Source organism: Geotrypetes seraphini, chromosome 2 (assembly GCF_902459505.1).
Source record: "Geotrypetes seraphini chromosome 2, aGeoSer1.1, whole genome shotgun sequence".
In the NCBI taxonomy this organism is placed as follows: Eukaryota; Metazoa; Chordata; class Amphibia; order Gymnophiona; family Dermophiidae; genus Geotrypetes; species Geotrypetes seraphini.
Window position 1 is genome coordinate 394971447 of NC_047085.1, and position 12961 is coordinate 394984407.

Here is a 12961-nt window from a genome sequence, read left to right on the forward strand (position 1 = left end):
CTGCGTCGTGACCTGCACTAGTTTCTAGTCTGCCTCCTTGTGTCAGCCACTGTCCGCCCCAGTCTCAGGAGTCCGTCGGGGCGGACCTGAACCCAGTTTGTCTGCGCTCCTTCTTGTCTCGGCCTCAGGGGGAGGCCCTTGTTCGTTTATGCCGGAAGGTGGCCCCTCTGTCCTCGGTCCGCCTCCGGTCTTTTCTGCCTCTGCCTCAGCAGGCCGCCCATCTGCGCCTGAGTCAGCTGGTGTCTCAGCGGTCTTCGGTCTCAGCTGAGCAGATGATGATCCTTTTGGGACCTTGGGTCTCCACGGTTCATGTCCCGCCGTTCGCCTGGTTTCATCTTTGTGTTCCCTACTGGACCCGAGCATCTCAGTGGTGGTTGGATCGGGATCCCGCTTCCCAGCACATTGCGGTGCCTCCCTCCTTGAAACGCTTGCTTCGTTGGTGGGCCACCTCTTCGAAATCAGAAGGTTCTGATGATGGACTCCTCTGCATAGGCTAGGGGTGCACCTCGACGGCTTTCGGACTCATGGTCTTTGGTCGAGTGCAGACCGTCACTGCCGCATCAACCTGCTGGAGCTCCGGGCCATTTACAATGCCGTGGTGGATTTTCATTCTTGGTTGCAGGTTTGCGGGGTCCTGGTGCGTACAGACATCCAGGTGGCGGAGTATTCTATGGCCAAGCCAGGGGATACAGGTTTCCTGTCACTTTGCAGGGAAGCCCTTTGTCATTGGCAGGGGGCGTTAGCCACAACCTCTTTCTTTGGGCGGTGTATTTCCAGGGCGAGCAGCCCTGGTGGACACGTTGAGTTGCCCTTTTCGGCCGCATGAATGGTCGCTCCATTCTAAGACTGCGGCAGGTGGTTGTTCAGTGGGGAACTCCATGGGAAGTTCTGTTCTCTTCGCCCCTCACTCAATGGTTGCCTCGATACTGCTCGAGGATGTTCTCCAGGGTTCGCCTTGAGGTGGTTGCTTTCCTTCTCGATTGGACGGGCAGGTTCCTCTATGCGTTCCCTCCCTTTCCTCTGATTCTCAGGTCTTCGGTACACCTCCTGTCGGTCTGCGCCACCATGATCTTGATGGCTCCTCTGGGCTCCGGCAGCCGTGGTTCTCCCTGCTCCTCCAGCTCAGTGTCAGGGAGCCTCTGCTTCTACCTGTGTTTCCTTCTCTGCTGTCTCAGTGTTGAGGTTTTCTGCTGCATCCCAATCTGCAGTCTCTACACTTATCAGCTTGGTTCCTCCCACATGCCTCCCTCCTTCTGTTTCTCTCAGTCGGTGGGGATGTTCTTGAGGCCTCGTGGAAGAGCTCCACTTGGCAATGCTATTCCCAGAAATGGTCCAGATTTGCTGCGTGGTGTGCTGAGCACTGCATGGATCCGCTCTCTGCCTCCTTGCCTTCAGTGCTGGATTATCTGTTCCACTTGTCTCGGTCTGGTCTCAAATTGACATCTATTCGAGTCCACCTCTGTGCGATTGCTGCCTTTCATCGGTCGCTTGATGGGAAGCTGCTCTCCGTCCATCTGACGGTTTCCCGCTTTATGAAGGGTCTCTTCAATGTTCATCCTCCGCTCCAGACCCCTCCGGTGGTTTGGGATCTTAGTGTGGTCCTGGTTCAATTGGTGAAACCTCTGTTTTCACCCATTGATAAAGCTTTTTTGAGATACTTCACCTGGCAGGTGGTATTCCTGGTAGGTCTCGCGTCTGCTCGTAGAATCAGTGAGCTGCAAGCTCTGGTTGCGGACCCGTCTTTTACTGTATTTCATTATGACATGGTGGTACTGCGTACTCATCCCCAGTTCTTGCCCAAGATGGTTTCGGACTTTCATCTCAATCATTCCATTGTTCTTCTGGTCTTTTTTCTGAAGCCCCATTCGCCTCCTGGCGAGGGGCGCTTCACACTCTTGTTTGTATGAGGGCGTTAGCCTTTTACCTGCGTCCTACTGAGCCTCATTGAGCCTCAACTGTTCATCTCTTTTGATCCTCGTCGGTTGGGTCGCCCTGTTTCCAAGTGCATCTTATCCAACTGGTTGGCTGCTTGTATTTCCTTCTGCTACGCTCGGGCTGGTCTCTTGCTGCAAGATCGGGTCACGGGGCATTATGTCCGAGTGATGGCGGCGTCTGTCGTTTTCCTCATAGCCATGCCTATTGAGGAGCTCTGCAAGGCTGCCACTTGGTCTTCGGTTCATACCTTCACCTCTCACTACTGTTTGGACGTTTTTCCAGGCGCGACGGCCAGTTTGGCCGGTCGGGGTTACGTAATCTTGTTTCATAATTGCCAACTTTCCCTCCGTCCCTTTTTGGTTAGCTTGGAGGTCACCCACATGTAGAGAAAATGCTGCCTGCTTGTCCTGGGATAAAGCACAGTTACTTACCGTAACAGGTGTTATCCAGGGACAGCAGGCAGATATTCTCGCAACCCTCCCACCTCCCCAAGGTTGGCTTCTTTGCTAGCTATCTGAACTGAAGACCATGAGGTAGGGATGCGCCCTCTAGTGGAGCAGGAAGGCACACACATGCGTGGTGCAGCACCAGCAAACTTGAAATCTTCAATCAAGTTTGCTTGAAAAGCTGTCCGCGTCGGGGCTCCGTGGATGACGTCACCCACATGTAGAGAATATCTGCCTGCTGTCCTTGGATAACACCTGTTACGGTAAGTAACTGTGCTTTCTCTATTGCCCTTTGCTTGTGATATTTGCCTTACAAGGAGATTCTCATACTGCTCCATACTGGTTCATTGTATCACACTCAATATTTAATTTATTTTTTGTAGGTCAAGGTCTAGAAGGCATTCTCATAAACATTATACACGCTCCAGATCCCGTTCCCATTCACACCGGAGACGATCTAGAAGCAGATCATACACACCTGAATATCGTCGCCGAAGAAGTCGCAGTCATTCTCCAATGTCAAACCGGAGGCGACACACTGGCAGCAGAGTATGTTGTATTAATTATGTAAGCTTGTGAAAGTAAATGTCATTTTGTCCAAGTTTTCTTCGAAAATACACCTGATTCTGATATTGTGCTGTTTGCTATAAAGTATGAACTGTTTCAGGTAATGTATTTCCAGTGCAATAGGGATGGTATGCTGAACCATAGGGTTGTTAACAAAAACAAAATGCCTCTATATCAGTGCAGTGTTCTCCCTAGCGACTTTTAGCCGGGTGCTTCGCCCGGCTAATTTAAGTGAGTGCCTGGTTGTGAATTTCAGACACAGTCTGGAACGGCACTTGTTAAATAGTGAAACCACAACTACCCTTCAAAAACTAGTCAACGGGACAGTACTGGCTACAGCAGTTTTCATTAAAGGAGCTCACGAATCTCTCTGCTTTTTTGGGCTACTTTTCGGTAAATGGGCTATTTATGGCCGGTTCTGGACCTCATATTGCTAAGGGATTTTTTTCATTGGTTCAGCTGCAGCACAACGGGCCAATCACAAACGACCTTAGAACTCTGAGGGTGTTTGTGATTGGTCCATTGTGCTCTAGCTGAGCAAATGAAAGAGCTGTGCCGCCATCGGTAATGGAAGAGTGCCAACACTAGCAAGCCTGCCATGGCCAAAGAGGAGAGCAAAACCTTTGGACAAACCCTCGCCAACTGGAAGCGGAAAGGTCCTGGGGTAGGAGCCTGGAGAGTGAGGGAGGAGGTTTGGAAGTGAACCGGTGGGTTTTGTTGTTTTTACCAGTAGCTTTCATCAGTGTGAGAGGCGGTTTGTAGGTGTCTGTGTGCGTGCGCACTGCCGCCGGCTATATAGCCTCTGTTCCCTTCCCTGAGCAGTGACGCCTTCGTGTAATGAGAGAATGCGCCAGCAATTTGGATTCCACTGTTACTGACTGCCTCACCAAGAGATTTTTCTTGTCATCTTTTTTTCCCCCATCTCCCACTAGTTTTCCCTCAGCAGTTTAGGTTTTGTAAAGTTCTCTAAAGTTGAACCTGCTAATCCATGTAAGTTATCCTCTCATTCTGTGCAGATAACCTCTTTTCCTCCAACCCATGAGCTCATTTTTTTTGGTGTATGTATGTGGGGGGAGGGGGGAGTGAATTATGTTTTGCTTTGATTGGAAGTATACTATACTTCATTCTTTTCTCAAATGGGGGATGCTATGTGTATACCCCATGTCTTTTTGAATTGCATAAAAACAAAAGAATAACCTATGTTTTGTATTTGAGTTTTGGTCTTTTGTACACCATTATGGACTGTTTGGGATATGTGCAGTATATAAATAAACAGTTTGTATTTGTATGACGTATTTGATAAATTAAAGGTGTTTTCAGTGGCAGTTGTTTGGGCTACTCCAACACAAGTTGGGCTGGAAATTTTTTTGCCATCTGGCAACCCTGACTCAAATCAAAAAGAAGTTGGATGCTACGGTGCAGGAGTTAAGAACTCGAAGAAGTGTCTGTTGCTCAATATAGGGTGGTTTTGTGGTATGATTGGTTGTTTCCACGCTTGGGGAGTTTCAAAAAGAAGAATGTGAGTGAGTTGGGGGGGGGGATTATGGTTGATATTACAGGGGAAAGAGCGTATGAATTCGTTGGTAACTTTTAAAAAATCTTTTCAGACACTGGATTTGGACATGGGGGGAGAGAGAAGGAGGAGAGACAGAAAATGACCTTGAGGAGTAGTGGGAAAGCAGACTTAAAACAATAGGGAGGGGGAAGACAGGGCAGATGCTGGACTAGAGGGGTATAGAGTGAGAGAAAAACTGCAGAGAGGGGAAACCGAGGAGAGAGATATGCAAATGCCAGGCCATGGGGAGAGTGAGTGAGAGATACAGAAAGACCTGAAACAAAGTTGGAAGGACTGGAAATGTTAGCAGAAGGAAGATAGAGGGAGAAACCTGAAATAAAGGGGGGGGCAGATGTTGAACTTGGGGGGTGTATAGAGGGAAGAGAGAAAAAGACTGCAGAGAGGTGGAAAGATTCTGGACCAAGAAGGGAAGGAGAGAGAGAGGCAGAGAAAGACCTGGAAGAAAGGAGAATATCTAGTGAGATCATCAAGTTTGCAGACAACACAAAGTTATGCCGGGCAATCAGATTGCAAAAGAATAGCGAGGAACTCCAGAGTGATTTGTGTCAGTTAGAGAAATGGGCGGAGAAATGGCAGATTAAGTTTAATGTGGAGAAATGCAAAGTAATACATTTAGGCAGTAAGTATAAGGAACACGAGTATAGAATGTCAGGTGCAACTCTGGGTAAGAGCGAACAAGAAAAGGACCTGGATTTACTGATAGATAGGACCCTGAAACCATCAGCACAATGTGTGGTGGCGGCGGCAAAGAAAGCAAATAGAATGTTGGTCTTGGTTCTGGCGGGCACCCGGCTGCTGGATTTTTATCCGAAATGGGCAGACATCACATCTGATCATTGGGTTCTGGAGGTGATTCGGGATGGCTATGCTCTGGAATTTGCCCATTGCTTGCCAGATCGTTTTCTCGCTTCCCCCTCACAGGTGGCGTGGAAGCAGCAGGTCTTTCGCCAGACCCTTCAAAAATTATTGGATCTCCACACGAGAGAGGGACACAGGTTTGTCCTCAATTTACTTTGTAGAGCCAAAGAAAGAAGGGACCTTTCGGCCCATCCTTGATTTGAAGGGGGTCAACAGGACTCTTTACGTGCCTTCCTTCCGCATGGAAACTCTGCGGTCTGTGATTCTGGCGGTTCAGCCGGGAGAGTTTCTGATCTCTAGATCTGACTGAGGCCTACTTGTACGTTCCTATTCGGGCTCTCCTCATCACTTCTTACCCTTTGCAATCTTGGGGCAACACTATCAGTTCTATGCACTTCCCTTTGGTCTGGCCACGGCTCCACCAATGTTCACCAAGGTGATGGTGGTTGTCACCTGGATGATTGGTTGATTCGAGCAAAGTCGTTCCAGGAGAGCACCCGGGTCACGGCTTGGGTGGTGGAGTTTCTGCAGTCGCTGGGATGGGTAGTCCAGCTTTCCAAGAGCCAGTTGTTTCCATCTCAGCACCTGGAGTACCTAGAAGTGCTGTTCAACACCTCCTTGGGGAAGTATTCCTTACGGAAGCCCGGGTAAGCAAATTGCAATCTCAGATTCTCCTGCTTATGGTGTTCCGGTGTCCTTGGGGCAGGATTTTCTCCAAGTCTTGGGATCGATGACAGCTTCCCTCGATATAGTGAGGTAGTTGCGGGCCCACATGCGTCCTCTTCAGTATGCTCTTCGGAGGTGGTCGCCTTAGAACAGTGGTCTCAAACTCGCGGCCTGGGGGCCACATGCGGCCCGCAAGGTACTGTTTTGAGGCCCTCAGTATGTTTATCATAATCACAAAATTAAATAAAAGTTTCTTGATCATATGTCTCTTTAGCTATAAATGACAATATTATTATTAAGACTTAGCCAAAAGGAAAGATTTATAAACTATAAAGAGTTTTACCTTATGCAAAATTGTCATTTCTTTAATAAGACATTAACTGTTTTTTTCTGAGGCCCTCAAAATACCTACAAATCCAAAATGCGGCCCTGCAGAGGGTTTGAGTTTGAGACCACTGCCTTAGAAGCACAGTCTGGATCATCCTGTTCAGCTTACGGGCTTAGATCGGTGCAGTCGTCGTTGGTGGCTCCATATCTCCCATCTTGTACAAAGGGCGAGTCTGGACCAGCCGCAGTGGATGGTGCTGCTCACGGATGCCAGTCTTCTCAGTTGGGGAGCTCAGTGTCTAGGTCACTCAGCTCAGGGCACCTGGTCTGTGGAGGAGGCTTCTTGGTCGATCAGTGTCTTGGAGACCAGAGCCATCTGTCTGGTGCTGTTAGCCTTCCAGTCCTTTCCTTAAGGGTAAGTCAGGGTTCCTTGGGACAATGCCACGGTGGTGGCCTATGTCATGGTCTGAGCAGAGTCTCATCTTCAGGAAATATCAGCCTCCCACATAGCTGGAGTGGAGAATGTTCAAGTGGACTTCCTAAGTTGTCACGTGCTAGTTCCTGGAGAGTGGTGTCAAAGCCCAGTGGCCTTTAAGTTGATAGTGCAGTCTTAGGGTCTGCCCCTCATGGACCTGATGGCCACAAGTGTCAACGCCAAAACACCCCACTTCTTCGGTCATCACAGAGACGATCAGGCCAAGGGCCTAAATGCTCTGGTTCAACCATGGCCAACCAAGGCGCTGTTGTATGTGTTTCCTCTGCGGCCTTTAGTGAGCAGAGCTCTTCTCCGCATAGTTCAACATCCGGGTCTGATGGCTCCAGATTGGCCCAGGCGGCCGTGGTACGTGGATCTGGTGAGGCATCTGGTGGCGGATCCTCTTTCTCTCTTGGACGATCTTCTGACTCAGGGTGCCATTCCCATGTTTGATCCGGGTCCCTTCTGTCGTACGGCTTGGCTCTTGAAATGGATCGCCTAGGTAAGAAGGCGTATTCAGATAAAGTGATCTCAACTCTCTTTGGGTCCCAGAGGCTTTCCACCTCTCGGGCTTATGTGAGGGTTTGGCGTATATTTGAGGAGTGGTGTGCTGCGCTGCGCTTGGAGTGTCTCTTTTCACGCTTCCTTGCCTACCATCTTAGAGTTCTTGCAGGATGGCCTAGAGAGGGGACTGTCTTGGTCTTCTCTCCGGGTTCAGCTTGCGGCCTTGTCAGCCTTTTGTGGCTTGTTGAAAGGTCAACGTTTGACTGCCATTTCTGAAGTGATTCACTTTTGCGGGTGGCCAAATTGCTCAATCCTCCCATCCTCCTCTGTTCCATCTTGGGATCTGAATCTGGTTCTCAGTTCTAGTTCGCACACCTTTTGAACCGTTGGGTGACTGTTCTTTGAAGGACTTTACTCTTAAAGCGATCTTCTTGGTGGCCATTACTTCTGCTAGACGCGTTTCTGAGCTACAGGCTTTCTCTTGTAGGGCTCCTTTCTTGGAGTTTTCTAGGGAGCAGGTTGCCTTGAGGCCTGTTCCTTCCTTCCTTTCTGCCAAAAGTAGTTTCTCCTTTTCATGTCAATCAGGCAGTGATCCTCCAGGTGTTGGGTAGCTGGGAGGGCTCTTCCGAGCAGAGACAGTTGCGCAAGTTGGATGTCGGTCGGGTCCTTCACTCTTGTATGCAGAGGACCCAGAAGATCAGGAAATCCGTTCATCTTTGTTCTTCTAGCGGGTCCTCGTAAGGGGGATGGTGCTTCTAAGGTTACTATTGTGTGTTGGAACATAAGAACTGCCATCTCCGGATCAGACCTTCGGGCCATCAAGTCCGGCGATCCGCACACGCGGAGGCCCTGCCAGGTGTACACCTGGCGTAATTTATAGTCCACCATATCTTTATATGCCTCTCTTAAGGAGATATGCATCTAGTTTGCTCTTGAAGCCTAGGACGGTCGATTCCGCAATAATCTCCTCTGGGAGGGCATTCCAGGTGTCAACCACTCTCTGAGTGAAGCAGAACTTCCTGACATTAGTCCTGAACCTGTCCCCCCTTAGCTTCATTACATGTCCTCTAGTCCGTGTCAAATTGGAAAGTGTAAATAATCTTCTCTGCTCTATTTTGTCGATTCCTTTCAGTATTTTGAAGGTCTCGATCATATCCCCACGCAGTCTCCTTTTCTCAAGGGAGAACAATCCTAGTGTTATAAGTCTATCCTCATATTCCAGTCTCTCCATACCCTTCACCAGTTTTGTTGCTCGTCTCTGCACCCTCTCCAGCAGTTTTATATCCTTCTTTAGGTAGGGAGACCAATGTTGGACGCAGTATTCCAAGTGTGGTCTGACCATTGCCCTATAAAGCGGCATTATAACTTTCTCCGATCTACTCGAGATTCCTTTCTTTATCATGCCCAACATTCTATTTGCCTTCTTTGCCGCTGCCGCGCATTGTGCTGACGGCTTCAGGGTCCTATCTATCAGTACACCCAGGTCCTTTTCTTGTTCTTGGATCAAAGAGACTATTGCTTCCGCTTATATTCTGAAGAAAAAGTCTGTTCCAGAATTTCTCAAGGCTCATTCCACTAGGGGTCAGGCAGCTTCTTGGGCTAAGTCTTCTCTAGTGCCTCCAGTAGATATTTGCAAGGCTGCAGTTTGGTCTTCTCTGCATTCCTTTGTCAGACACTACCATGTAGATGTTCAAGCGTATCGGGACGCGGTATTCTGGTGTTGGCTAGAGAATGACTCGGGGAAAAAATTTGTCCCCGTCCCTGCAACCACCATCCCTGTCACCGTGGCCACTGTCCCCGCCCCATCTCTGCGACCACTGTCCACTCCATCCTTCCTAGTGTGAGGGAACATGTGCGATCATGGATTGCGTGGTCCAGAAGCCCCCTCCCGCCCGATCGCCGCGTCCTGCCATCTCCCTCCCTTCACCTCACCTTAAGTGCCTGCCGAGTCCGACTTTAATTCTTCTCCCAGCCGCATGCTTTCGATAAGCCATGCCTGTGGCTGCTTGAGCTGTTGAATCTTCTCCTTGGACCCAACTTCCTTTTCTGCTTGCATCAGAGGAGGAGATTCAGCAATTCAAGCAGCCACGTACGCGCAGTTTAATAAAAGCGTGCGGCTGGGAGAAGAATTAAAGTCTGACTCGGCAGGCACCTAAGATGAGGTGGAGGGAGGGAGGTGGCAGGACATGGGATGCGGCGATAGGGTGGGGATGCTGGATTACGCAATCCGTGCTGGCTTCACTATAGAGACAAGACCATTCACCGCTCCACGAGGTGGTGAACGGCCTTGTCCCTGTCCCCGCAGCGACCACTAATTTTTCTCTCCCCGTTTCGGCGGGTTATCCGCGGCTAGCTGTGGGTAACAACCCTACCGTGTCATACTCTAGTTCTTACCTGCTAATTTTCTTTCTGTTAGCCTGTAGACTGGTATAGTCCTTATAAATGGGTTATATACCTCACTGCTACCAGCAAGTGGAGACTGAGAACAAACTTGTATATCAGGATAGCTTCCCCCCTAGCAATCCAGTCTGCCGTATAGCCAAGCAGAACCTGGGAAAGACTTCAACTGAAAACACTAAAACATACTCCGAACAGGAGTATAAAAACATCTGTAAACAACTGTTGGAACATATGTAGAACTTAAGCTTGGTATAGAAAATATCCCTGTAGCTCACCAGCTAAGCCATAGCTGCTGTTCTTAATTTTCCCCAACCCTAGAAAAATACTACAGCCCGCAGAAAAAACAAAATCCCGCAATCACCGCATAAAGACAGATAGGGTGGGGAACTATACCATTCTACAGGCTAACAGAAAGAAAATTAGCAGGTGAGAAATTAATTTCTCCTTCTGTATCACCTGGTAGACTGGTATCCCTTACGAATGGGATGTACCAAAGCAGTACCCATCAAGGGTGGAACCCCTGAAGGGCCGACACTAGAGAATGACACAGGGAAAAATTCTGTCCCCATTACTGCCCCGTCCCCAGCCCACCATCCCCTTCACCGCCCCGTCTCCGCTGTCCCATACCCACAGTCCCCTTCACCGCCCCATCCCCGCAGCATCCATACAAGCCTCAGTACTGCAATATTTAGCTTATTCCTTCCTTATAAATCAAAGTTCTGGCTGCTGAACTACAAAAAAAGATGTTCAGCTGGCAGGGCTTTGTTTATAAAATTTTATCAACACAACTAATATACTACTTTATCCTAAAGCAAAAAAGAAAATAAATAGAATTTTTTTTTTTTTTCTACCTTTGTTGTCTGGTTTCTGCTTTCCTCATCTTCGCATTCAATTCCTTCCATCCACTGTCTGTCTTCTCTCAGCGTCTTCCATTTGCTCTGTTACTGTGCCTCTCCCTTCATCCCCGCCCCAAATTGGTCTGGCACCCATCTTCTTCTCAAACTCCCCCCCCATAGTCTGGCATCTCTGTCTTCTTCCCTTCCAGTGTCTTCTCCCCACTCTCTGTTCCACATTTCCCTTCAGAGTCTGTTCCTCTCCACCCCCTATAGCGTCTATTCCATTCATTTCCACCACCACCCTTCCTTCTCGCCACCCCCTTCACCATCTGTTGCTTTCTACCGCCCTTCAGCACCCCTTGCGCGGTCCGACCATCTCCCTTCCTCTTACCGTCGTGGCACGTTACAATGTAATTTGTGCAAGCTGCCGGAGCCTGCGAGCTCGGTCCCCGTCCCATCCCCACAAACCATCTCGCTTCTGTGTTTCTATTTTCCCCATTTCTAATATCTCCCCTATGTATCTGGCATTGCCTCCCCCCCCCCGTGTCCATATACCATCCCTATGTATGTCCCCTTTATGTCTCTGTCCCTGTGCCCCGTGCACATAATTTCTCATCCCCATGTATCTCTCTCTTATGTCTCTGTCCCTATGCCCCGTGCACATAATTTCTCATACCCATGTATCTCTCTCTTATGTCTCTGTCCCTATGCCCCGTGCACATAATTTCTCATCCCCATGTATCTCTCTTCTATCCCAGGACAAGCAGGCAGCATATTCCCACACATGGGTGACGTCACCGACGGAGCCCCGCAGCGGACAGCCTCGAAAGCAAACTTGCTTGAAGATCTCGATCTTTCGAGCACTGTACCGCGCATGCGCGCGTGCCTTCCCGCCCGAACTAGGAGGGCGCATCTCCTGAGAGGATCCTCAGTTCATTTAATTCCGCGGAGACAAGAAGACACGTTTTTCTACATCTCTGCAGCATTGCCTTCTCTTCACCGCGGCTGTTTCTTTTCTTTCAGTTAAGTTCGGTCGCTGTGCTCTCCTATTTCTTTTTCGTTTTCTTTTCTTAAAATAAAAAAGTTTCAATTGTTTCTTTGATTTCGTGTCCGGCTGGTGAGCCTTGGGCCTAGGCCCATTTGCTCCTTTCGTTCGACACGGACTTTATTTTTTCCATGTCCCGGCCTCTTACCGGGTTCAAACGTTGTCGCCAGTGTAATCGTGTGATTTCGGTCACCGATCCCCACTGCCGCTGTCTACAGTGCCTGGGTCCCACTCATTCCCCAGAAGATTGTCACTGTTGTTTCACACTTACTCCATGGGCTTTTCGACGCCGGTGCGCTCAATTTTTTCAACTTTTCAGAGACATGGAGCAACCTTCGGATTCTGCTTTGACCTCGGCGGCTGCCCCGGTCTCGAAGGCTTCGACTCCGACGACATCGACGACTATGGTCTCGAAGGCTTCGACCCAGGCTCCGGCTGGAGCTTCGGTCTCGAAGGCCTCGACCTTACCTGCTTCGGTTCCCTCGAAGACGGTGCCATCTGCGAAGTCTTCTATGGGGGGTAAGTCTCCGGGTTCTCTTTCAGGTACCGTACCCAAGAAGCCACCAGACTCCTCTGCACGTCCATCTTCCAAGCGTACCTCCAAGATAAGGGAATACTCACCTTCGAGGTCGCCCTCTTCGGAGCGTACTGCTGCACCTACGAGGTCAGAATCTTCTGTCTCGGTGCCGATGCTGGAGGACATGCTGAAATCTATACTCACCACTCAGATTTCCTCCTTAGTGGCTCAATTGGTCCCGTCCTCGACCTTGCCTCGGACTGATCAGCCTGTCACACAACCAGAGCTTCCAGTATCTCGAGGCCGATCTGATTCTTCTCCAGACTCGCCTCCTCCGAAGCACCGGTCGAAGCATTCGAGACCTATTGCTCCCAAGCTTCAGAGGGAGTCTTCGGCATTGGATACCGAGACTTCTCTGCCTCATTCTTCGAAGCAGAAGCACAGATCTCGACACCATCGCGCATCGACTCGAAGTCCTTCTCGACCGAAGACTCCACCATCGAAGCCACCCCGTCGAGACAGTTCACCACAGACCTCGATTCATTCTGTACCACGTACACCTGGTACTTCTCCATCCAGGAGCCTGAAGAGAAAACATTCTCTTACTCCACCTCACAGTGCAGCTTCTTCTGTGACTCTACGTCTAGACTCAGAACCACTTTCACCATATTCTAGAGAGGCTTCTCCCTCATACTCAGCTCTTCCTAAATCTCGCAGTGTATCTCCTGAGGAAGCGTCTGATTCCAAATCCATTTCTTTTGCCAAATTTATTTTTGATATGGGACAAGCTCTCAAACTGGATCTTCATT

At 49.4% G+C, this 12961-nt stretch overlaps 1 protein-coding gene across 4 annotated transcripts in view; it reads left to right on the plus strand.

Moving 5' to 3' along the window:
• The window catches only part of TRA2A (transformer 2 alpha homolog), a 234683-nt gene that overhangs the window by 94510 nt on the left and 127212 nt on the right, over window positions 1-12961 (plus strand). For 3 of the 4 annotated variants that reach the window (XM_033930863.1, XM_033930860.1, XM_033930861.1), the window contains exon 3: window positions 2765-2948. In XM_033930863.1, coding sequence (XP_033786754.1) covers window positions 2765-2948 — 184 coding nt within the window. The remainder of the gene's footprint in view (window positions 1-2764; window positions 2949-12961) is intronic. The other variant, XM_033930862.1, reaches the window with a different exon arrangement.